General features: G+C 34.5%; 2 protein-coding genes across 7 annotated transcripts; one reads left to right on the top strand and one right to left on the bottom strand.

Annotated features, from left to right (window-relative positions):
- Positions 1-12,553: 12,553 nt before the first annotated feature.
- Positions 12,554-17,907, top strand: LOC111991616 (pentatricopeptide repeat-containing protein At2g03880, mitochondrial). 6 transcript variants are annotated; one of them, XM_065761523.1, is made up of 5 exons: positions 12,554-15,361; positions 15,457-15,520; positions 16,114-16,240; positions 16,329-16,425; positions 17,467-17,907. In XM_065761523.1, exon 1 carries the CDS (start codon positions 12,809-12,811, stop codon positions 15,248-15,250), a length of 2,442 nt encoding a protein of 813 aa, XP_065617595.1. In that variant the 5' UTR covers positions 12,554-12,808; the 3' UTR covers positions 15,251-15,361; positions 15,457-15,520; positions 16,114-16,240; positions 16,329-16,425; positions 17,467-17,907. The 6 variants fall into 6 exon arrangements, with proteins under 6 accessions (XP_065617595.1, XP_023879173.1, XP_023879175.1 ...); XM_024023405.2 differs by lacking the exon at positions 16,114-16,240 and having other exon boundaries at positions 15,461-15,520; XM_024023407.2 differs by having other exon boundaries at positions 15,461-15,520; positions 16,114-16,425.
- Positions 17,908-19,710: 1,803 nt separating this feature from the next.
- Positions 19,711-26,478, bottom strand: LOC111991610 (shaggy-related protein kinase theta). The gene is made up of 13 exons (XM_024023397.2): positions 26,184-26,478; positions 24,417-24,671; positions 24,061-24,153; positions 23,491-23,550; positions 23,083-23,355; positions 22,892-22,966; positions 22,294-22,350; positions 22,057-22,197; positions 21,406-21,456; positions 21,208-21,303; positions 21,039-21,122; positions 20,433-20,535; positions 19,711-20,356 (listed from the first exon to the last, which is right to left on the bottom strand). Exons 1-13 carry the CDS (start codon positions 26,244-26,246, stop codon positions 20,295-20,297), a joined length of 1,413 nt encoding a protein of 470 aa, XP_023879165.1. The 5' UTR covers positions 26,247-26,478; the 3' UTR covers positions 19,711-20,294.
- Between the last annotated feature and the right edge of the window lie 248 nt (positions 26,479-26,726).

The raw sequence follows: 26,726 nt of genomic DNA, 5'->3' as shown, positions 1-26,726 counted from the left end.
TCTCCATTTTGTATTTTTTTTATCTTGTCCGTTTGGTTGGGTGAAATTCCACTTGTGTTCATCCCAAAAGAGAAATACAACTTTTTTTTAACCAAATTTTTTTTTTTTTTTTAACTTTCTTGAAGTAAAATAAACTAATGAAAATAACTTATAACATATAAACACATGTTCTTATCAATATATATATATATATAAACACATGTTCGTCCCAATGAATTTATCTTATTTACAAAGTAAATACATAATTAATACTTGTGCAACAAATATATATATGATTTTTATTTTACTAAAAAAAACTATATTTTTATTTTACTAAAAAAAACTATGGAAAAAAATGTATTAATTATTCATATAAATGATCGTGTATTTATATGGAATTATTTTTTTTATCATTTAAAAAATAAATATAACATTGCAAGATTTTAATGGAGTGTTTAAAATATAATAGAATTAGACAAGATTTTAATAGAGTCACATCAAAAAAAAAAATCTAATGGAGGGTTTAATATAAAATACAAATTTAAATATTATATTTTATAATAATGACATGTAAAATTTTGAAACCTCAAAGGCTTGTGAAGCAAAATATTAGAAGTAAATAAGAAGTTAAAACATCTTCAATTTTATATATTATAGATTATAGAGGTAAATAAATTCATCCAAATGGTCAGGATACTAAACATATCTAAAAAGTAAATAAATAAAAATTAGAAACATCTAAAAGCAATTGTGCCATATGATAGTGCTAATTGTTAGATTCTAAAAATTTAGAACAATTGGCAAACCATGAGCACAAACTTATCTAGGTATAGATCATAAAGTCTACAGAGCATATTAAACAATGCTCAAGGTGCTGCAAGTCAGAATACAAGAACAAGGAAGCTGCAGGTTTAGGAATTTGAAATATGTCAGTCTCGACCAATTGAGAAAACAGTTCGACTGGTCAAACTGCGTTTCTGCAGAATTTTAAAGCATCGTGATTCATATTATTTATTTGTCTTTATTTCAACACATGCATTGATGTGATTTTTTGAGCATTTCAGGAAAGACGGGTACATTTCAATCAAGATCTTTTGCCTTTCCTTGTAACTTTTGAGTTAGAAGTTTTAGATTAAGATTTGTGATGTATTTGGACATTTTATTGTAATAAAGTTGTTCTTGTATTTGAGCATTTAATTTTGTATGTAAGTTTTGTCACAGATTGTCCAAGGAGAAGATTGTTAGGTTCAAAAAGTTTAAAACATTTGGCAAACCATGAGCACAAACTTGTCTAGGTTAGATCATAGAGTCTATATAGTATATTAAACAATGCTCAAGGTTTTGCAAGTTAGAATACAAGAACAAGGAAGTTGCAAGTTCATGAACATGCCAATCTTGATTGATTGAACTGTGTTTCTACAAAATTTTAATTTTGGCCCAACAGCTCATTAAGCTCATTAAATAATTAGGGTTTCATATCTAATTCACATAGTATTTAAAAGAAATCCTAAGGCATGTTTTAAAGAGAGAGTAGAGTGCTTCTTGTGCCTCCTATTATAGATCTAGGGTTTTTCTACCCAAAACTCTCTAAAATCTTCTATCGGTGTTATTCTTTGAAGAAACTCAAGATCCAATGTTGTAGAAATTGCTGTCATCACTAGTCATGCTAGAAATCTAAACTTTCAAGGGTGGTTTTGGAGTCATAGACTATAGGTCTATGTGGGAGATCTAAAGCATGAACTGGAAGTTCATGTGAGAGCAAATCCACGTCAAAAAAGTCTGAGGAGTTCAAAGCTCAATTTGGTAACTGTAGTTAGATTTACTACGAATTGGTATTCTTGACTATAAATCTCAATTTGATATAGTGGATTGTTCTCTTGGAATCATTCCTTCCAAGTTTTTACCTTGAAACAAGTTGTTTCATTGGTTTTTCTGGGTCATCACATCTTATGTTATTTACTTTTCTCCTGTGTTTGATACACGTGATGAATGTTTAACCTAAATTTAAACAATTAATTTAAGTAACTATTTGGCTAATAAATTAGGTTACATATTGTGTTTTCTAGGGGTCTAAATCCTTACACTAATCATATGTAAGGCAATACAAAAATCTTGTATCTTGTATGGTGTATTTATGCAATATGGCTCAATCTGAATCATCCCAAACCCTTGTCCAAATCCAAAATCGATGACTGACATTGTCATGACGAGAAACACCCTAATGATGGATGACCTCCCTATTGGGGAAGGCGCGTATCTTGGAACATGTGAGTTAACACACTATGTAGGAAATAAGCCATGCTCAAACTAATGGAACGAAGGGGATGATGTACCTAGAAACACTTGTGATTATTACATAACACATGTGAGGTTTTTTTTTTTTTTTTTTTTTTTTTTTTTTTTTTTTTGAGAGAGTTTCAACTTATGGTGTCTGTTCCTGATAATAGCTCTTTATTATCAAACTAATACACTAATCAATTTTTGGTGTAAACAGGAATTAAACCCCAAATCTTTTATTCAACCATTATAGACTTTACTAATTAAGCTAACTGGAACTCACAACATATGTGAGTGTTGATTTAGGCATTGAAGAAGTTTTAACCAGTACCACACCAATATTAACCACAAGCTTTCCCTTTTTTGGGTTTTGCAGATCTTCCAAAGTTCCACTTAAGACTTATGGCTAATCTATTCGAGTTTCATCTAGGGGTGTCAATGTTCGACCTAACTCGCGAACACGACATGAGTTTTTGCATGTTAAAGTTGGGCTTTAGCGGGTTTGGGTCATAAACGAGTTGACTCCAAAGCAATACGATAAGAAATAAGTCATAAGATGGTCAACTCGCATGACCTGTAATAGACACATTTGACATGTCAAATTATTTGTGTCAGCCTAAAATGACCCATTTAACACAACCTATTTAACTTGTATAACAAACAAATATTCATTTTATTTTAAATTTGTCAAATACCTTTTATATCCAACTTATATTTTAAATTTAAATTGAAAAGTTAGTAATTATAAAAAAACTTACAAGTATAATTGGAAATTGAAACTTTACAAATTTTACGTACCTTAATATAATTGGAAATTGAACTATATTATTTTGAATGCGGATTGAAGACTTGAAGTGTATGCACTACTTTTGGGATGTAAAAAATATTTATTTCTATATGGATGCTATATTTAATATTAAGTAAGTTAAAATTGGTTGTGTCACATTCTTGTCAACCCAACACAACTTGTTTATTAAGAGTGTCAAGTGGGTTGGGTCAAGTCAAACCGCCTCATTAGTAGGTCGAGTTAGAGTTGAAGGATCATGGCACGATTATTAAATAGGTTGAGTTAGAGTTAAGTCATTTAGTCGAATACCCTTACCTCGACACGACACGAATCCGACACGCTAACCCGAATTGACACTTCTAGTTTCATCACAAACAATTTTCTTTTTTTAATCAATTGCGTTATTTTTATTTCATTCCTTTTTTAGATTATTAAAATAAATAATTAAGCTTTAGATCTCAAGTTAAAGACAAATTGCATTTCACGTTTCAATTAATTATATGTGCCTTGCATAATAGTCAAAGTCATATTCTGCTTGAAATAGTGGAAAATTCTATTGGAATAAAAGCCTATCTGTATGCATCAATGTGCTGGTACTTGCCTACTTTGTACAACGGAACTATGACACACGACATACCTCCATGATTTTTCAATGATAAAATTTATCAACAATGCCTCGTTATTGTCAAGTGATTAAAAAACATTATCTTAGTAAAGTTGATTAATATCGTGTGGAACAAGAATTGGATCAAAAGCGAGTGTATCATCACTTTCCTTGAACTGTCGAATACTTTACAGTAAACACGAAGAAAGTCTTAGGAAGTTGAAGACAAAAACGCGCAATGAGTGTGATTTGTGAAAGGGATAAGAAAAATGCTAAGGCATAACAATTTGCACAACAATTTACACAATTTTTGTCATAACTTGTCGAATTCAACATATGACGAGTTGTAAATGATGAAAAAAAAAATAATGATTTTAGTAAGGTTTACATCACCATAATTTATGTCAAATTGAGGCAAAAATTGTTTAAATTGTTGTGTTATTAATATTGCTGATGAAATAATGAATATGTGAACTGTCAAAGTGTGAACTACGTGACATAAATTAACAGGGAAAAGATGCCAAAACGTACGAGTACGACAACAGAGAACCATAAAGAAATATACTGCTGGAACTTGTGTTTTATTATTGACATTTGTACCTTGCCATCTTTCTCGTCTCATAATGTCTTCGCCGCCAACTTTGACACCAAAAAAAAAAACTTCCCGCCAAAGTTGATTGAAAAATTATAACAAGTGGTCCTCTCTCAGACAGTAAATTGTGAGAGGGACCAGACTGGAATTCGGGATAAAGGGACCCCATGTTTTTGGCTCTTCGTCGTCTCTGTTTCTTGGATGTGGGATGCATATGTTGGAACTTGAAGTTGAAGAAGAAGTGACCTCATGTTGGCTCTTATTATAATATTTGTGACCATTCCTGTTATTTTGGTATAGTTTTTTCTGACTTGAGAACAAACATGTATGAATTATCATTGTAATTATATGTCCCTTTTTCTTTTCCATCTTTTTTGGCCATCCGTCATGTCATTGTCTAATTATCACATAAATTGTATTTTAGTTATGAATATTGAGGGACCACCGTACCAGAAACCTCTAGGTTGTTGTTGTTGTTATTGTGGTGGTTGTTTTTTTATTTTTTATTTTATTTTTTATTTTATTTTATTTTTTTTAGTTTGAGAATAGTATTTTTCTCCCCCACTAAACTAGTCAAATTGTTTGTGAACAATTCAAGCTCAATAAATAAACTTAATTATTGGCTTATCTAATATAAAAATCAAACTCAAACATTATGGTGTACTAGTATGTAACCCGTGCTACTGCACGGGAATGAATATATTATTAATCATGAGTTTATTCATGTTTAAAAAGCTTAGTTAGGTCTAAATTCATAGGATTTCAATAAAGGGAAAAATAGACCTAATCTTACCCATTCTTCTTGAACTTTGGGTTGTCCCAACGGCTTGGCCTTTCCACCTACAAACCCAGAAATAAATAAAGAAATATTAACAAAAAGTGCAGTCGAGATCTCATAGGGAATCTACACTTGAAATAAATCAATGATAAATGACATTAAAATTGAATCAATAGAGAGTCAAAGGAACCTACCCAATAATGGCTCTGGCGGTGCGATGGCAGAAGAAATAAAGTTTCACAAAAGAGGGTAGAAATACACCTTTGCAAGAGTTCTACTATATGTATGGAGCGCCTCGTTCTTGTCCCTTGTAGACAAATAGAAAAATAAAATAATACAATTTTACATTCCAAACAACAATCATAATTATAATAAGAAAAGGGTAATACAAATCAAATAGTTAGCGTGCAATACTCAATCCAGTTTGGAGTATTCATTAAATTAGAAAGTTAACATTGACACCAAAACCAGTAGATAGGAAAATTTGAAGAAAAAAAGAAGACACCAAAATCAAAAGGAATTTAAAAACAAATGATATATAAAAATAAATAAATAAATAAATAAACTAAATAAATTCAGTGAATGAATTGAAATAAGAAGAAGAAGAAGAAAAGAACATCACATAGGATGACAACCAAACCACGTTTAAGCAGAGAAAATTCGACAATACCTTCAATAGCTGTCAACCCTAAGCTAAATGGGTTTCAAACGTATTTGATCATGCCCTTTATTACTTCGTCGTTCAAGCTTAATCAAAACAATAACCCAAATACCTAAATTAATAAAAATCAACCCAAAATAACAAAACCTAAATCATATTTGATACCAATTTTATTGTTTAAAGATACCTGTATCAATAGTGGTTCAGGTAGTATATATTGGTGGCAAGAGGCTGGGTTGAAGGTGGGAGATGGTCTAACATGGTGGTGGTCCTTAATCTCTCATTCATAGTGCCTTACGACTCTCTCCCTCCCCCTGTCTCTTGTAAAATCCATGATTTCATTGGGTATAAAAATAGCCTCTTTGGATTTCAAATTTGACTGCAAAATCAAGAAAAAACTTACTCGTCTATACAACATGTGGAGCTAAACTATGAAAAGAATTTTCAATGCCATTAATCATCAATTATCAGCATGACAACAGTAAACCTTTATTGAAACTTTTTTTTTTTATTGCACCCAGTGGGTCTTAAACCCATGACCTCACCCTCCACTAAGAACTTATGAGGGGGAGGTGCTAGGTGGCTAGAGAAGAATTCAAATATGCCCTTAAAGCAGGTAAAGATTATTCTTCCTTTAAGTTTCTTCATAGTGGACCTGTAGTTGAGGAGGAATCTAGAGATATCAAATCATGACAGAAAAAGTAGGGAAATAGAGCACTCACCTATACAACATGTGGAGCTAAACTTAAAAAAGAATTTTCTACACCATTATAAACTGCAACAAATAAACAGGGAAAAAGATGTCACATTTAGGCTTAGATGCATCTGAGCCATAAACTTGAAATTATATAATGCAAATCAGAATTTTACCAGTTAGAATATATATAACTCTTAATTCTTTTAATCGTCCAGCAAGAATCAGCCCAATGGTAATTGCTCCATATATGCAGAGAAGGAAATACCTGCAAATCATTAAATAAATAGAACCTGAAAAACAATCTTAAAATAAAAATCAGAGAAGAACAAACATATACAACATATTGCCTTACATCTCAAATAAAGTTACAATAATTGATACAAAAATATGGAAGAAACATCAAGGAAACTTCTCACTGATTGACGCTATTTAAAATTTGGAACGGAAGTTAAGAAAATAGTTTGGAACTTCTCTGCTATCGAGAGGCGAATAAATGCGCCAATGCACTGGCTAGAAGGGGGCTTTGCTTTCCCAAGATTTTGTCATTTTCTTAGAACCCCCAATGGAAGTCTTCTTGTTACTTAGTCTAAATTCTGCTGGGGTGGCTTTTGATCGTTGTATTTCTGCTTTCTAGTTTTTAATGATATTATTCTTCTTACCAAAAAAAAAAAAAAAAAAAGAACTTCTCCACTACTGTGCCATGAATTTCAAAAGTTTTATATAGCATAGAAAGTATGTCTTTTTTTTCCTAATCACCTCAAAATCTTGGACATGAGGATTAAATGGTCAAATTTCCAAACAGAAGAAAATTAAAGCTTTGTTCAAAGGCCCATCTCATAACATTAGCTGTAGAGATAGATTTGCTACCCCTCATTATCAACATCTTCTAAGAAGGAGGCACTAACTAAAATAATGAACTATTTTATGTAGCCAGATGAGGCTATTTACCATAGCATATATCTAGAAAGTATAAGCTCTATTGCGAATAAGATATTACTCACCACAAAAGAAAAGCCATAAAGTAGCCAATGTTTCTCTCCCCTATACAATTATTCTACACCAATGAAGAGCTAAGTAGAAATTGAAAGTAATAGTTAACAATTAAAAAACAAACCAGCTCACTACAAACTATTAAAAAATAATAAACAAAATAGTTTGATATTTTACCATCCATCCACAATGATGGTCAAAGCGAACAACACAGCGATCACAAATGCTGCAGTGCTTGGACTTGGCAGGTCTGAACCAAAGGAGAAAACAATCATTATTAAAAGAATTAAATGAAAGTTTCCAAAGAAATCTCTAAGACTCTCTCCCTCCCCGTCTCTAGTGAAATCAGTGATTTCATTGGGTATAAAAATAGTCTCTTTGGTTTTCACGTTTGACTGCAAAATAAATAAATAAATAAATAACTTAATTAGCACAGTAACTCACTTGACTCGATACATAGAAGTGGTTTTAATAAGAATGGGCCTACAGACATTTAGCCACATAATTCAACTTCAATTTCATATTCTAATTGAACAATTGGAAGGATAATTATGAACTGATCGCCACATAGACGTAGACACGTGGCACAAAATTAGAGTTCTAATTTGGAATTGCAATTTGAGTTTTTCTCTGCTTCACCTATTATTATATATATATATATATATATAGATATATAGATTTGTGAATGATGATACAGTTGGTTCTGCATAGTTTTTAATGATATTATTCTTCTTACCAAAAAAAAAAAAAAAAAAGAACTTCTCCACTACTGTGCCATGAATTTCAAAAGTTTTATATAGCATAGAAAGTATGTCTTTTTTTTCCTAATCACCTCAAAATCTTGGACATGAGGATTAAATGGTCAAATTTCCAAACAGAAGAAAATTAAAGCTTTGTTCAAAGGCCCATCTCATAACATTAGCTGTAGAGATAGATTTGCTACCCCTCATTATCAACATCTTCTAAGAAGGAGGCACTAACTAAAATAATGAACTATTTTATGTAGCCAGATGAGGCTATTTACCATAGCATATATCTAGAAAGTATAAGCTCTATTGCGAATAAGATATTACTCACCACAAAAGAAAAGCCATAAAGTAGCCAATGTTTCTCTCCCCTATACAATTATTCTACACCAATGAAGAGCTAAGTAGAAATTGAAAGTAATAGTTAACAATTAAAAAACAAACCAGCTCACTACAAACTATTAAAAAATAATAAACAAAATAGTTTGATATTTTACCATCCATCCACAATGATGGTCAAAGCGAACAACACAGCGATCACAAATGCTGCAGTGCTTGGACTTGGCAGGTCTGAACCAAAGGAGAAAACAATCATTATTAAAAGAATTAAATGAAAGTTTCCAAAGAAATCTCTAAGACTCTCTCCCTCCCCGTCTCTAGTGAAATCAGTGATTTCATTGGGTATAAAAATAGTCTCTTTGGTTTTCACGTTTGACTGCAAAATAAATAAATAAATAAATAACTTAATTAGCACAGTAACTCACTTGACTCGATACATAGAAGTGGTTTTAATAAGAATGGGCCTACAGACATTTAGCCACATAATTCAACTTCAATTTCATATTCTAATTGAACAATTGGAAGGATAATTATGAACTGATCGCCACATAGACGTAGACACGTGGCACAAAATTAGAGTTCTAATTTGGAATTGCAATTTGAGTTTTTCTCTGCTTCACCTATTATTATATATATATATATAGATATATAGATTTGTGAATGATGATACAGTTGGTTCTGCAATTGACTTGGAAATGGATTCCTGCAATATGAGACAAGTTATATAATAAAGTTTAATAAAATATAATTTATTTTATTTTTCTTTTATTTTTATGTCTTAGGGTGTATTTGGATATTATTTATTTTACTGAAAGTACTATAGATAAAAGTAAAAATTAGTTGAAATAATATAGGGGTTCCCATGAATAGTGCCAAAAATTGCAGTGAGGCCCATGAATAGTAGCAAAAGTAAGCTGAATTATGAAATAATTTTAATTTTTCTTCTCTACCCAAACACACACTTAATATAAAGTTTCATAATTACAGTAGTTATTGATAAGTATTTATTATGATTGTACTTGTATAAGAAGTTATTCATTATACTATTTTAAAAAATTATAATATAGCAAAATTATCATAAATGGTTTAAATGTAAATATATATATATATATAGAGAGAGAGAGAGAGAGAGAGAGAGAGAGAGAGAGAGGTTATATTCTTAAAATAGGTTGAAATGGATTGCATCAGTGTCAGCTCAATACAACATGTCTATTAAATGGGTTGAAATGGATCATACCACTCAATACAAATTGTTTACAAATAAATACCAATGTAGGTTGTAAAATGTGTAAATAATTTTGTTAAGAAAATCAAAATAACGGAGAGAATTTTAAGAAATAAATTTTTTTATTTTTTGTTTATGTGGGTTTAGTTTTGACGACACTATTTAAATACTGATAAGCAAACAAAAAGTGCAATTCAACTAAATTTCAAGAGGACACAAACCTGCTTGAGTGGATTTGAGCAGAGAGAAGTCTGCTCAAACAAACTTGATAGGCACAATCAAGTGGAGGCAAATAGACATTTGCTTGAAGCATGCCTAACAGGTCGCCCAAGTAATTGTCGACTAATCAAAGCTCACTTGAGTAGAGTGAAAGACTCACTCACAGAAACTGCTTGCAAAATTTTGAGAATTTCTTGTCTCAAACGGCTAGTGAGGGCCATGAAACAAATTTTAATTCTTGAACCAATTGAGGTGTCTCTCTCTCCAAATATACCTATTGAAAGGCCATAGGGCACATACTCCATTGTGTATAAATAGTATTTCTATATAAAATGTTTTTTTAGGACATAATTTTTCCATTATTATAAAAATTTACAAGAATTCTCATAGCTATCACTCGTAAATTTTTTTATTATTGTATAATTGGGACAAATTTGCAAGAACTCTTTAGAAACACTTGTGTATAGACAAATATTGTCTATACATAATATTCGTTCACGTCTCTACGTCATTGCTCTTTGTTCATTTCATTGTTTATTAAATCTATTACGTGTGTGGGTCTTGTAATGTTAATTTGCTTAATAAACGAGTCATGTTAAATTGAGGTATTTTAACATAATTACTAAATAGATCAAATTAGGTGTATATCTATACTTCAATACAACATGAATACGATGCACCAATGGAAAATGCAACCCCTCACCAGAAATGATTTTATTTACTAGTTATCCTATTGAGAAGCAACCTTGGAATTAAGAATTTGTAGCGAATCTTGATCCACTTCCCTAACATTTTTGAACATAGTCTCTACTTTAGAGAAATTTTGATTATGGGGGAGTGGATTAAAATTTTGAAAATTTAATAGGTCTCAGCTGGATAACTAGAACGACCATATCAACTAGATCAATGTTAAATATTAGCTCTGATACCATGTTAAATGGACAATATTATCAAACGCGATGTGTTATACTATGTTGTATATGTTAGAGTGGATGCGGAAGAGGAAACATAGAATAGGAACACTGAGAACACGAGGTTTAGCCTTGTCGACTTACATCCACGGAGGAATCCCTTAAGGGCTACATCTTTATTATGTATAAGAGTATAGTACAATACCTGTGTTATAATGAACCCTAACATGAGTATATATAGGCGACTAAACCCTAGACTACTAGTACAAGTAGGAATGAGCTTGAGCCTATTACATTAGGCTAATATATGTCTAATATATATCTCTAACACCCTCTCTCAAACTCAAGGTAGAAGCTCGATGAAGGCTTGAGGTTGGATAAGTATGAGAAGATCACTTGGAAATGCCTTGAAGAATGCCTTTGAAGAAACCACAATGAAGAATGTGCCAATTGACCAATTTTGGAGCTTCAAATGAAGAAATGGAGTCCAAAATTGGAATCTACGCGAAAAACTGAGCAAGATAGGCCTTCTCGGAAAATTTTGACTTTGGTCAAAAGTCAAAGTCAACTGTCCAGGGTCAAAGTCAACGGTCAGTGCTTCACGGGTCAAATCCGGGTGGTCCGGGTCGGGTCGGTCCGAGTCAACGGTCAGCTAGGTGACATGGTGCTGACGAGGCGACACGGCTGACGTGTTTAACGACGTGGCTGATGACGTGGTGATGACCTGGATTAGGGCTGACGTGGCAACGGCTTGCATGGTGCTAACGTGGCAAGATGATGTCATCAGATGATGTCAGCAGCAGTCTTCAGGCGCGTGTGGAACTTCGGGAGGCACGTGCAAGCGCGTGCGAGGGAGATTGATGCTCGGACTTCGAAGGTTTGGCAGATCGGCGAGCTACAAGGCCGTCATGGCGGCGCGTGTTGCCGGAGGAGGATCTACTCCTTAGGAATTCGAGGCAGCGCGTGGATAACTACGCTGAAACTGCGGTAGCGCGTGGGAGCGCGTGAGCTGTTTTGGGGAGACCAGCTTCTTAGGTTTTGATCGCGAGAGGCCGTGGAGCACGTCTGTATGGTTGGTTTCATCAGTTGAAGCCTCAATTTGCACAGATCTGATATTAAAGCTACGGTTTTGCTTGAGTTTGTGGATCTTGCACACATCAATTACACAACAGCGATGATTTCGTGGGAGCTATGTAATGCAGTGGGTCCTGATCTAAAAGTAAGCATGGACACCGTTGTGGATCTGTGCTACGCATGCATTAATCTTCTTTACTGTGTAGAGATGTTTGTTTAATGCCAAGATCGTAGTTTGGCTCTGATACCATGTTAAATATTAGCTCGATGTGTTATACTGTGTTGTATATGCTAGAGTGGATGCAGAAGAGGAAGCATAGAATAGGAACACTGAGAACACGAGGTTCAGCCTTGTCGACTTATATCCACGGAGGAATCCCTTAAGGGTTACATTTTTATTATGTATAAAAGTGTAGTACAATACCTGTATTATAATAAACCCTAACATGAGTATATATAAGCGACTAAACCCTAGACTACTAGTACAAGCAGGAATGGGCTTGAGCCTATTACATTGGACTAATATATGTCTAATATATATCTCAAACAATCAAAACGTAACGTAAGCGAAGCGAATTAAAATTTTGAAACTCTATGGGAAAAAATCAACTTCCGTCGGATCACGATCTAACGGTCATGGATAAACTGGTTTTGACAATTGAGAATTCAAAATACGATGACTTGGTTTTTGAGTCTTGGGCCTTGGCATTCTTTTCTTACTGATTGCTATTCAGCTTTGAGCTTCTACCGCTTTGAATACGAAAGTTTCCCGCCACCTCATCCATCCTCACCTTTTCTCCTTCTTTGCACTGATCCTAATTGGTCATTGCTAATTGCTATACTATCCTATTACTTTGCTCTTCAGGTATCAGATACAAATTACAATACGATCATTTCAATAAAGAACACAGCGATAACAAGCTGGGTTTATGTTTAAATTACAATTACGGCTTTTGGGTCCCTCGTGTAAAGCTTTACATCAATTCAATCACCTAGGATTAGCTCATTTTATTTGTAATTACAGCGTTGCAAATTCTACTCATTCTAATACGTTTGATTTGAACCGGCTAATAAATGAGTTATCTAAATCGGGCCGAATTGATGAAGCCCGTAAGATGTTCGATAAAATGTCTGAAAGGGATGAATTTAGTTGGAGCACAATTATAGCTGCTTATGCTAATTTAGGGAGACTAGATGAGGCTAGAGAACTCTTTGATGAGGCTCCGAAAAAAAGTTCTATCACTTGGTCTCCTCTTATATCTGGGTATTGTCGGCATGGTTGTGAAATTGAAGCTTTTGAATTGTTCTGTCAAATGCGGCTTGAGGGACAAAAACCCAGCCAGTATACATTGGGAAGTGTTCTTAGGGGGTGTTCAATGTTGGGTTTGCGCCAGAGAGGTGAAAACCTTCATGGCTATGCCATAAAGACTGGATTTGACTCTAATGTTTTTGTTGCCACTGGTCTTGTTGACATGTATGCAAAGTGCAGGTGCATTTTGGAAGCCGAATGTCTCTTTGAAACATTGACTGATAGGAAAAATAATGTGTCGTGGACTGCTATGATTACAGGGTATTCTCAGAATGGTGATGGCTATAAGGCAATTGAGTGTTTCCGAGACATGAGGGCCGAAGGAGTTGAGTCCAATCAGTTCACATTTCCTAGCATATTGACAGCTTGTGCAACAGTTTCAGCAAGTGATTTTGGGGCTCAGGTGCATGGGTGCATAGTTAGGAGTGGTTTTGGTGCTAACGTGTTTGTTCAAAGTGCATTGGTTTGTATGTATGCAAAATGTGGAGACTTGATAAGTGCAAGGAGGGGACTAGAGACAATGGAAACTGATGATGTAATCTCTTATAACTCCATGATAGTTGGGTGTGTAAGGCATGGGTTTGAAGAGGAAGTTCTGTCCTTATTTAAGAAAATGCATTCAAGAGATATGAAGATCAATGCCTTTACATTTCCATCAGTACTAAACTCTTTTGCTTCCATGATGGATACGAAAAATTCGAAATCCGTTCATTGTTTGATTATCAAGACTGGATTTGAGGCTTACAATCTTGTGAGCAATGCTCTTGTTGACATGTATGCTAAACAGGGAAGCTTAGCTTGCGCTTGTGAGGTTTTCAATCAGACGGTGGACAAGGATGTGATCTCATGGACCTCCCTGGTCACAGGATATGCTCACAATGGCTCCCATGAAGAAGCTATTAAGTTGTTTCATGATATGATAACTACAGGAACCTGTCCAGATGAATATGTGATTGCCAGCATTCTGAGTGCCTGTGCAGGATTGACAGTCTTAGAATTTGGGAAACAAGTTCATGCAAACTTTATTAAATCTGGACTTGAATCTTTGTCAATAGATAATTCCCTAGTCACAATGTATGCAAAATGTGGGTGTATAGAAGATGCCAGCAGAGTCTTCAACTCAATGCGAGTAAGGAATGTGATTACTTGGACAGCTTTGATAGTTGGTTATGCACAGAATGGCAAAGGAAAGGACTCCCTACAATTTTATGATCAGATGGTAGCAACTGGCACAAAGCCGGACTTCATTACTTTTATTGGCTTGCTATTTGCTTGCAGCCATGCTGGTCTTGTGGAAAATGGTCTCCAGTACTTTGAATCTATGGATAAGGTCTATGGAATAAAACCAGGTCCTGAACACTATGCCTGTATGATTGACCTCTGGGGGCGCTCAGGACACCTTAATGAGGCGAAGGAATTACTGAATAGAATGGATGTTAAACCGGATGCAACAGTATGGAAGGCACTACTTGGAGCATGTAGAGTACATGGGGATTTAGAGCTGGGAGAGAGTGCAGCAAACAAACTTTTTGAATTGGAGCCCTCAAATGCTGTGCCTTACATTCTGTTAGCTAACCTCTATTCTGCAGCTGGTAGATCGGAAGATTTTGCAAGAATTCGACAAATGATGAAATCAATGGGAATCAGAAAGGAGCCTGGTTGCAGTTGGATTGAGATGAACAGTCATGTGCATGAATTTATGTCTGAAGATAGAGGCCATCCTAGGACATCTGAGATTTATTCTAAGCTTGATGAGATTATGATATTGATCAAGGAAGCGGGGTATGTGCCAGATAAGAAGTTTGCACTTCATGATATGGATGAGGAGAGTAAGGAGCTTGGTCTAGCTTATCACAGTGAGAAGTTGGCCATAGCTTTTGGGCTTCTCACTCTGCCACCAGTAGTACCAATTCGAATCTTCAAGAATCTTCGGGTTTGTGGGGATTGCCATACCGCTATGAAATATATATCAAGAGTTTTTCTTCGGCATATTATTTTGAGGGATTCAAACTGTTTTCATCATTTTAGAGAAGGAAAGTGTTCCTGTGGGGATTACTGGTAGAATATTCACCTCAAACCTTGGCTCCTATTCTAGTGTCCTTTGTGAAGCATGCTATGGAATGACTAGTTGCTTTTGTCATCACACAATTTGTCCTTCAACTTCATTTTCAAGGTTGAAACAATAAACCTCATTCTTCTTTTGCTCTAATGTTAATAATTTATAATAGAATTTTTTTTTAATGCCTAAGATGGATATTTTTGACACAGACAGAAATCTGAAAGTGCTCGAACCCAGAAAAGCACGGACCTGCCCTATACACTGATTTAGCAGGTAATATGAACCTCCTATCCTTAATACTCTTATGAAATGAATTATGTTGAATCATGTGATTTTATCCCCATGATGTTTTTTCCATTACATTTTTTTCTCAAGTTAAATGGAATATGCAGTTTGACATCCTGTATTTCATCAGCAAAAACACAATGGAAGAAACCTCAGGAGACTAAACTAAGACTTTCCATACCATAGAGTGGCAAAATGAAAACAGGCCATACATTAGGGGATGAACTATAATTTTCCCCTATGAAATTTTCCACATTGGATCTTCTAAAACATTTTATCAAAAAATAATGAGGATTGAAGGCATTAACTATATTTCAACTTGACCTATTAATGCAATCAGAATCCTACATCACCAAACTTTTGGTGGAAAAAAGATTCTGTGAATGAAGAATATATCATCAAAAGCTTAAGTAGAATGCTTTATTATTATTGTGGAAAAAATATATGAACCAGTTATTGTCAAGCAGAAGGCCAAGGCCCAACGCTCTCAGTTCAAGTTGAGAAGCTTTCCTTCCATGATGTCAAAGCATGTTTCAGTTTCTGCAAATACAATATGCCTTTGAAAAATGATATCCTCTCAGGTGGAGCATCTTAGGCCCAGTGGGTTCATATTTAGGTGATGCCAACAAGCTTCTTGCTACTACCCATGGAATGCTAGCTAAATATAATGAGGCAGACAATTTTCTATAAGCAGCTGCATTTTATGAGGTTTATTTGGAAGTTCTCATCCATTGCCTTCCAGGTTACATCTCATTGCTTGAATTAATTAATTCTATATCAAATCATTGGCTTGCAGAATTGGAGTAATATCAAAATTCTTGTGAGTATGAAGACAGCATGCTATTCTCAGACTACATCTCTGGCAGGTTGAGCAATAATCACCATGCAATAAGGTAGGCTTCAAATTGGCTCTTTCTCTTTTGTATTCTCTTTTCCTTTCAAATTTTATAATTCTTCTCTAATGCTGGTTGATTGCTGATTACAATGTCAATAAAAAAACACTAAAGTACAAACCCTAAAGTAAGGTAGTGCAGACGAAATGAGCTTTTATAATAGTAATAATCTTTAAGAGATGATTGCAGTAGGTGTTAATACAACTCAATGAAAAGTGACATCTAATTATTACTAGAATGGTTATTTTGGTTCCTGATCCAACTTCAAGGATGAAATAATCTAATTGTAGTTAGAATATTTTGCATGTTTTGGTTTACAAGCTCCATGGTGACCCCTGGCCAGGATCTGCATCCTTAAGAACTTAGTATCCATAAAAACCAATCATATTTTCATCTTAAACCTTTGATTGATCATAATTCTGTCCATACCCAAGTTGGTGCAGAATGAGCTTGCAAAAATAAGGAAAAAAAAAAAAAAAAAACTAGGCTTCACCACCAAGCTAAAGAGAAACATCTCTCATCAGAAATTGTGTCAAAATGCACTCCTTCAAACTATTGTTGGAATCTCATTTTAATAGGCTTCAAGGATGACATCAATAAGGAGAGCTCTAACCAAGCCACAATTACATTTCATAAAATCCCCAATCACAATAAAGCCTAAATTCAAAATTCAAAAATGAAATCTGGTATCTCAAACCAATTAAAATCTTTCAACATTAATTCTGGTTGCGCTCCCTGCATCAATTGGGATTTAACTTTGCAGTTTTTAAATTAGTTGCTGTTTGTGATTTTGCATCCATCAACATTAAATGTTAAATTACTCCAATTGAAATACAAATTTACTTTTGCCCATACACTATATTGCTTTGCATTACAGTTGTTGCATCTTGAGATACTCGTACAGAGCCCCAATTTCTTGGTCTTTTAATGAATTATTGTTGCAGTAAATAATATAGTCCTTTGTGGTATGAAAGTTAAGAATTTACTCATCTCCAAAAGAAATTATTTTAAACAGATTTTTAATTGGTGTCATGATCGCAGAATGAGATGAGTTTGGTTACAGCGAGCCTAGTGTATCTGATCTGTCAGGCTGTGACTATGGAGTACACACCTGAGTTCAAATGCTTGGGTATATAACCTCTAGGGGTCTAGAAATTCATCAGGTATCTATTCAACACAATAACACAGAAGACAACTTTGATAAGATGAGTTTGGATGACCAAGAAAGTGAGACCACTGATGATTAAATAAAAGGCTGGTAAGAGATTGTTCGTGCATGATAAGCAAGCCGACTGAGTCTGGATTGGATCTTCTGTATAAAGTTTCTGTAAAATAATTGTCCATCCCCACCTCCCCCCAAACTGTCTGGAAATATTGGTTTATTAGATGTTTTATACTGCTACTATCTTGTATAAATTTTGATCACATTACAGTTAGATTCCTAATCTTCATCGATGTTATTCATGTTTTTGGGTTTGAATACCTTTCATGGATTTGATATTCCTAGGCTAACGAACTGTCCTGGAAACTTTCAATGGTCTAAGATTAGAAGTGTAATTGCCACCCACTCTTATGTTGGACCTAGTTAATCACACAAGACTTGTAAAAATTATCTCTAAATTCAGCCATCCGTAATCAACTCTCTCTCTCTCTCCACACAAGTAGTCATTTTTTTATCACTTCAAACAGTACGAACTATGTTTCGAGATTAAAATAGTTTTCAATTGAAAGTCTAAGTAATGAGGAGGCACAAACTTAAAACGAACATTACTTCTTATCTAACTAAACAAGAAAAATTTGTGAGTTCTAGTTAGCTTAACTGGTAAAGTCTCTGATGGTTGAATAAAAGATTTGAGATTCTATCATTGCCTACACCAAAAACTGACTGGTGTTTGGGTCTAATAATAAAAGAGATATTATTACAAGCAGACACTATAAGTTGAAACTCTAAAAAAAAAAAAAAAAAAACCAATCTACTCGCATTTATATTTCAGTTTGTTTTCTAAACACGTTCATGATGAAAGGCAGAAATTAGCTTAGGTGTCATGAATCAGTACAGTAGGTCTTTGTACAACCAAAAATAGTTTTGGCATTTAGCTAAATGGAATTCGTCAATTTTTTATTTTTATTTTTTCAATTTGCTGTTGTTTAAATCTTTAGAATTAAGTGCGGAGTTGAAATATTGGAATCATTAAGAAAATTCTTCGGCCTTATGAAAGGAGAGGCCACCCGATTTGGAGGGGGTGTTGTCCTTGTCCAAACTAATTTAGATTACTTTGGGATTGAAATATGGTATAATTAGTTAGTTTTAAGGATTGAGATTAAAGAGGTTAACAGTTTACAGTTAGCAGCTTAACTTTTATCCTTATCAGAAAAAGTAAAAGATTTAAAAAAATTAAAAATAAAAAGTTTTTTTATCCAAGTGAGGATTGAGTGCCTAGACTACGTGCATCCCAATTAGTTTGAGACTTAAAATAATAAGAACGACTGATTCATGTAGCTGAGCTATATTTTTGCATTCTTTAATAGCTGCAGGCTATTACTTGGACTTTCTCACAAGCTTGTACTATACTCACTTCTTGACATATAGCATACTATGGTTTAAAGGGAAGTGCCACAGACCATAAAAATGGTGTACCTTTGCCTACTTATCATACCACTTGCTTAAAATTTCCGGCCTTTTTTTTGGTTGTCTTTATTGGTACATTTTGAAATTGGTATCTTTTAATTTTATTCAGATCAAAAAAGCAAACAGTCAAGTTTTTGCTAGAGGTATTCTACCAAGTCCCAAAGTTTTATAGATCATCTTGGATGTATTAAGCACCAAAAGAGTTCCAGGATATCAAACAACATAACCCTTTTTTTTTCTCTGGTACTGAGAAAGTGCAGCAAGACTGGTCAATGAGTTGAATTTCCGTCCAAAGTTTTGAAATTTGAACAAAACGCAAGTACAATTTATTAGGTGCCATAGATTTTCCCCAATTAAATTTTAAGTCATAACACATGATTACATTCTTTTTTTCTTTTTTTTTTTTTTGAGATACGACACATGATTACATTGACTAAGGAAATACAAGCAATTTTTATCCTTTTCAAGCTGAGCCATGGAGGGTTCACTTCTTTTGAGAAGCTCCTGCATTTTCTTCACGTTCAGGAAAGAAGCAAGCAGATGAATGGGACATTTGCAATATGGCTGATAGCAGCAAGCTCATCCACATTTAGATGGCAATTTTTTCCAACGTTGCTTGAATGGTTGACGACACGATAAGATTAAAAAGCTTAAAATTAAAAAAGCACGCGAATAGCTTTATTATGATTTGAGTTGTGCTGTTCTAGTGTTCCACAGTTCAACTTTCAGCAACTCTTCCAATAAGCAACACTATATAACACAGGTTATTTCTCAAAGGGAGGTGAAAATAGAGAACTGGACACAAATTTCTTGAATATCTGAATTTCTTTTTGTAACACTAAAAATGAGTAAGAATGGTATACAATAAAAAAAACATCCTAATTCATCTAACAGATCCCATTCAGTTAGTCTCCAATCAATGCCCATTAACTATATATGACAACACAACAACATTTGTAACAACTCATTCACCATCAACGCATTCGTCACATCCCAAAAATCGGAAAATTTCAACCTCATTCAAGCACTCCCACTTCCACCTGCACATCCACCACACCATTACGAACAGCCTGCCAGCCCCATGACACTCCTACCCCTTGTTTCTATCATGATAATTTGTGAAGACCAAAGGGCGGCTTCTGGGCTACTGGGGCAGGGCAGCACGGCTAATCGGATAACTAAGCACCCAAAAACCCATTTATATTTCCTACAGATGTGACCACCATGTCTGATAAAAAATTCAATTCCTTGCGTGCTCAGGAATGAGTCGATGACGCAGTTCAATAGATGCACCCGCCAGTTCTGCAGGGAGTTTTGGCATCAGCAACATGGATCCTTAAGCAAATATATAAAGGGAAAGTACTCAATATCAACTTACCTTGAGCTGTGAAATTAAACAAAGCTGGAAGGGCTCGCTCATTAGGCAAGCATGCATTTGGGTTTCTCAGGTCATCAAAGAAGGGGTGCGCACATGCCTCCAACTGAAAGCCAGGATTAAATTACATCATCATCTAACAACAATCGATATTTCTCAAGAATTAAAGCCAGGATTAAATTACATCATCATCTAACAACAATCGATATTTCTCAAGAATTAATAATCTCCGACAATGACTAGACTTAGAAGGCTATATTTTGACAAATTACATAATATAAATAAAACAAGCCAAAATACAGATTAAATGAAATCATGTTTTACTATAAAGGCATATTAATAATAGCAATTGGCTACCAAAGCAGCTTCTTGACCCTAGAATTGGGTAGCAAATTCATTCTAAAAATGTACCTATCAAAGCTCTAGCCACATCAAGATTCAAGATTCACCCCCCCCCCCCCCCCCCCCCCCCCAAAAAAAAAAAAGCCGATCTTCCACATTATTATTGGAAGACAAAACTTCAACCATCCAGTATCTACTGAACCATCATTAAGTAAGAGCAGAAACATTTGACAACATTCATAGAAAACAAAATTTAAACTGTCTTACAGCAGTGCAACGTAGATTTGGTGAATATTGCAGCAGCCTTGAGACGAGATCCACAGCTTCAGGGGGCATTCGCTTGTGAAATATCTAGAAATCGTAACGTCATAAGATTCACCATCACAACAAGTACATGTACAATGAGGAAAATATAGTGATAAAATTTCCAGCAAACCTTGTGCCATGGGTGAGCTTTGATCTGAGGGAACTTAAACTCATTGTAATTTGGATTCATGCACTTGATTTCTTCTCTGGTCGGTGTCCCCAGAATCTAATATAATACAGCCAAAAATGAGGAAGAAAATCACTAAGAAGATGCAAAACATAAAAAGCAATAATAATCAAAAGAAACAAAAAGTTATTGATAGTACACCTTAATGATCTCAACCAGCTGATCAACACCACTTTCACCAGGAAACAGTGGCTGCATATGATGTGAAACCCAGTAAACATCAGAACCAGACAAGTGTCTTGTTTGAAAAGAAACTAAATCTCCAAAAACTTTTTTTGATAATCTAAATCTCCAAAAACTTCATAACAAAAAAATATGCGCATACTTCATACAAGGATAGTTAAAAAAGGGAAGCCAAAAGCAGGAAGATAATAAACAAACAGAATTACAAATATAGGAGATGCTTTTAAATAGGTCCTAGTGCTGTAAACCTCTAAGATTAAAAACTTCCAATCTCCAAAGAATGAAGGCATGTCCAAAAAGGAACACAACCAAATAGAGAGGTAAAGCACACTGAACAACTATACCAGAAAACTTTTGCTAGAGAACACGATAGGGGTAAATCTATCCACACTTCATTCACTAAAAGATTTGAAATTATACAACTAGAAACCACTTCTAGAAGTTAAAAAGAAAGATAAAAATTCTATTGTAAGTGCTGCAAAAAACATGCTCCATCTCTGATGAAATAAAGTAGAAATTTACATTAACTAATATCTCAAAGATATATTGACTATTAAACTTTGACATCAAAAGTCAGAAAATAAAAGAGCGAGATATATATACACCCACCTGTCCTAGAAGCAACTCAGCAAGGACACAACCAACTGACCACATATCAATAGCAGTTGTGTATTCTGTGGCCCCAAATATAAGTTCTGGAGCCCTGTAATATCGTGAGCAAATATACGATATGTTGGGTTCACCTGGCACCTAAAATTGTCAAATAAATTTTTTAAGTTGGTTAAAATGTTCAGAGTATTTCTGAAATCCTTTTCGATAAGGAAGAAAATAGAAGGAAAAGCATACCAGCATCTTTGCGCTGCCAAAATCACATATCTTTAACTGATGAGTATGGGGATTGACCTGCAGTAAGTATCATACACCTCAGCCCTAGGAAGCCTTGTCATTATGTAGTAACAAACATGAGTTCAAATAAAATGACATCTTAATGCTGAACAGAGAACAACATAACCCCTGATTTTACCAATGTGCACCATATAGCATTATAATTGTATTTTCTGTAATCCTAGATTATGCATTATAACAACTATTATCGTCTTCATACAAAGCAGATGATAAAATCATAAGAATTTGTCAAGGTGAAGCGCTAACAAGTAATTTCAACTACCTTTCTTATTGCATAAAAAATATTCTCAGAGTTAGTCACTTATCTTTACTATAAAAAATTTAGCGTTTTTTTTCTGACAGAATCAATCTTCTTAGATCAATTGAATCACAGTCAAAAGCCACAACAGCAACTTGCTAAAATTTCATGACTCATTTAGAGGGGTGGTTGGCTATTAAATGTATGGTTCAAATTGACACACAAATATGTACAAAAGCAAAGACTGATAAATTCTTTCATGCTGATATTGAACCAATGAAGCAAGAAAGAAAATCTTACCAGTAGATTCTGTGGTTTAATGTCCCGATGACACACTCCAACAACGTTATGCATGTAATTTAACGCACGACAAATCTACAAAGATATCATAACACAATTTAATGAGTAAAAAGACCCAAGGCAACTGTGTAATTATGTGGTATATGCGTCGAATATTACAGCACAGATAAATGCAAAGTTTCAGTATTCACCTGGTATGTATAAAGTTGTACAAAGACAGTGGGCACATGTTGGTTCATCCTGATATAGTGCTTTGAAACTTTGTAGACAGTCTCAGATATATACTCCAGGACAAGGTTAAGATATAATTCATCTTTCTCAGTGGTTGAAAAGAAACAGTGCTTCAGTGGAACAACATTAGGATGGTCAAGTAAGCGCATAATCTGAAGTTCTCTATTCTTGTATCTCTTATCCTGCAGCACCTTCTTTATTGCTACTGCTTCACCTGTTTCCAGGCACTTTGCCTACAACATATACGTATCATGTGGAAATGGAAGAGACATCAAAATCTTTATTAACAAAAATATCAACGCAGAGACACACAATAAACCAAAACATCAATATGGACTTATGCACACAGGCAGATGAAGTCCAAGTACCTGAAAGACAACACCAAATGAACCTGTGCCAACCACACGCTCTGCCATGTATGAGATTGTCTGAAACCAGGTAAGAAATAATTATTAACAGCTTTGTACATTGCTGATTCTAATAAAATTTATGTTCGAAATACAGAACAATGCAGGGCAGAGGTTCTAAAGCCAAATATCATGCAGAGAAACTTCAATCACTAGATGTCAAGTTTTCAGAGTTATGTATCAACTAAAATTTTACTTGCATGGAAAGTTAGTACACTCAAGTACGCATATTTTCATATACACATGAGCATGCTATTGTTGTAAATCATATTCAACAACCAAGCCATGAAAGGCATCCAAAAAAAACCAAAAAATAAATAAAAACCTCCCCAACAGGCAACTGCATGAGGGGGAGGGGAGCCAGAAGAGAAGAAAGAAAACCATAAAAGCAGACTCCTCAGATCAATCACAGGGCCCAGAAGAAGGTGAGAATATACTTTTTTTTTTAAAGACTCCTACTTCAATCTCAATAGACAAGCATGAAAACAGCACAGCAGACAAAAAATGCAATGACAAAAGAAATCAAGTCACCTGTTTTGGTTGTCCATTTCGACCAGCTATTGTAGTTGCAATTATTTGACCTGCTTCTGTACCACTACCATTTACAACAGTCGCTTCCATATCCTGCAAAATGCAAAATTTTAGACCAGCGATTTAACTGTTTCAGGTTTCGTGGTTTCAAAGATTTTGCAAGATCTGTGTGATTTAATAGAATTAAATCCTGTATAAGGACGTTTCAAAAGATTGAATAGGTATAAAAAATTAAAATTAAAATTAAAAAAATTAAATATTGCTCATAAACGTATATAGTAGGCATGATATAGACTAAAGAAATTAGAAAATTATACATGGAGGAGGAAACAGACTAATTCAAACAAAAAATTAACCTTTTCATCGTGGTGGTTTACTTTCTCATCTCTAATTTTCATTTCATGCATTTCTTTAGGAAGCTGATCATAACCAGACTTCTCTTTTCTAGGCATTGTAGATGCATCAGATGTGCTTGCAGCAGTTTCCAGTGATGTAGAGGCCATATGCTGCTCCAGACCTGTGGCAGACCTCTCTAGTCTATTTGGTTTCTCATTGTCCTTGTGTTCAGTCTCTGGATCAACCTTTGCTCTCTTTGTGCTAGAATCCCCACCCTAAAGAAAATCAATTAAATTGGCCATAAAAATGAATTAGACAGTTGTAGCAATGTGATGCACCCAAATATCTTAAATTATTAAAAATAAAATTGACATAGCGTCTGCACTCTGTCTGAATTAACCAACCTCACTGCAAATGAATTGTTTCTTTCACCATAACAACATTCCCAGGGAGGGGGTAAGAATAAAAGTAGCAAAATGAACTAAAAGGAGCCAGAAACACTAAATAAACAGACCGACCAACTAGCCAATTGGGAAGTTATACAAGTTTCAAGAAAAGTGAAATTTAGCTGCACCTTGAGGCATGACTAAAACAAGTTTTAGGATTCTAAATTTCTAATAATTCAAAAGGCATCAGAGGCCAAAAGTCAGAAAAATCTCCTTGAGGCAGACTGATTACTGTGAGCAGCCGAAACTGTCATGTCATACAATTCAAACCACAGCCCAAATGCTTCAAACATTAGGTTTTACTTTATTGCTTTGATGGGGACTTTCTTCTGAATTCCTTGTTCAAATTTCCACAATTTTTCCCCCCAAATGCAAGCAATGGTGATTTAGATTTTAGACCCATAGCCAACCAAATAGAGACGTTCATTGCAGAAGCCAGCTGCTAAACTAAAGCTTACTATTAACCTAGGAAGCACGGACATGGTCCGACATGGTGCCACGAGCAATTTCTGAAAAATTTAACTTCTGAAAAATTTAACATAACACAGTCGGTACAACACCGGTACGACACGGGTGCCGCATCCTAAATGAAGTGTCCGTGCTTCCTAGCTTTTAACTACAACCCTATAAACTTATTTGCCTTATTAGCTGCATTACAATCATAAAATTAAATCCCAGACTCACGCAACAGCCGCACTCCACTCCACGATCCATCATCAAAATATCATGCAGAAGCCCATTATTCGCAAAGTTATAGGGTCGTACCCAGTACACAATGCTCGCCCCAAATTTGTGGAGAGGCTGATTTTCGTACTCGAACTTGTAACATATATTTTGGGTGGAGGGCACTTTCCCAACCACACCTTGTATATATATACAAACATTAAAAAACAATGACCAGCTAAATTAACCTTATATTGCATAACAATGAAACCCCACGTTAACTTCAACAGCATTTTTAGAAGGAAAAAGAAATGGAAAACTACAACACCACAAACAATCCCATGATTTGTAATGCAATAAAAATAAACAATTTATATAGCATCAAAAATTTATTATCTCTCTTTTTTTCATTTTTGACAAATGCATTTAAGAATCTGATCATTCCCACAAGGAAACAGAATCAAAGAAACCATTTTTATTACAAACAAAACAAAATCAATCAAATTAATTATATATAAAATAAATAAATAAAAAGCCAAAGCTGATGCAAAGTTCTCATTTTTTTAAATTTAAAAAAAAAAAAAAAGCTTCAAAGCTTCAACATTGTATTTCCTTCTTTTTGAAAATTTTCTGAGCAACCAAACAAAGACTAAGCCAAAAAAAAAAAAAAAAACTTACAGGATCGGATGAAATGGAAGTGCGACCAGAAGCAATGCTCTTTAGCCTACGCATCACATTCATGATTGGAATTTGGAAACCCTAATTCCCCAAACAATTTTCACAATCTAAAATAAAAAATAAAAAAATCATTAAAAAAAAAAACAACAACACATCATCTAGAAGAGAGAGAATTTCAAATCCCTCTCTCACTCTCTCTCTCTCTCTCTCTCCTCCCACAAACAAAAGAAGTTAAGACAGAAAAAAAAAATATTCCAAAACAAAACAAAACAAAAAAAACAAAAAAATCTCAACCTCTCTTTCTCTCTCTAAGATATGGGCTCTCGCTCTCTCTCTAGAGTCCAGGTGGCCTTATGTTTTTCGAAATTTGTTGGTTTGTCTTTGCGGTCAAACTTGGATCAAACCCAATCATTCCGCCCTTCTTTCTTTTTTGTACTTTGGTCAAACTCCCATTTCTGACCCTTCATCTCTCATTATTGGTGGAATCCAACGGTGGATATTTTGTGAGGATTTTTTTATTATTTTTTAAAACAAAATGAGGAG

The sequence above is a fragment of the Quercus suber genome, unplaced genomic scaffold (genome assembly GCF_002906115.3).
Source record: "Quercus suber isolate HL8 unplaced genomic scaffold, Cork oak 2.0 scaffold_2, whole genome shotgun sequence".
Classification (NCBI taxonomy): Eukaryota; Viridiplantae; Streptophyta; class Magnoliopsida; order Fagales; family Fagaceae; genus Quercus; species Quercus suber.
Note: the sequence above shows the minus strand (reverse complement) of the source record. Positions and strands in the feature narration are given on the sequence as shown.

What these genes read in the sequence shown, in the direction of transcription:
- LOC111991616 (XM_024023405.2), top strand. Translation starts at nt 12,809, where the DNA reads ATGTTTAAATTACAATTACGGCTTTTGGGTCCCTCGTGTAAAGCTTTA.
- LOC111991610 (XM_024023397.2), bottom strand. Translation starts at nt 26,246, where the DNA reads ATGAATGTGATGCGTAGGCTAAAGAGCATTGCTTCTGGTCGCACTTCC. An exon ending in TTAAACCACAGAATCTACTG is followed by an intron (nt 22,351 to 22,891) that starts GTAAGATTTTCT and finishes TACTTACTGCAG; the next exon opens with GTCAATCCCCATACTCATCA. An exon ending in AGCTGGTTGAGATCATTAAG is followed by an intron (nt 21,304 to 21,405) that starts GTGTACTATCAA and finishes GTATTATATTAG; the next exon opens with ATTCTGGGGACACCGACCAG.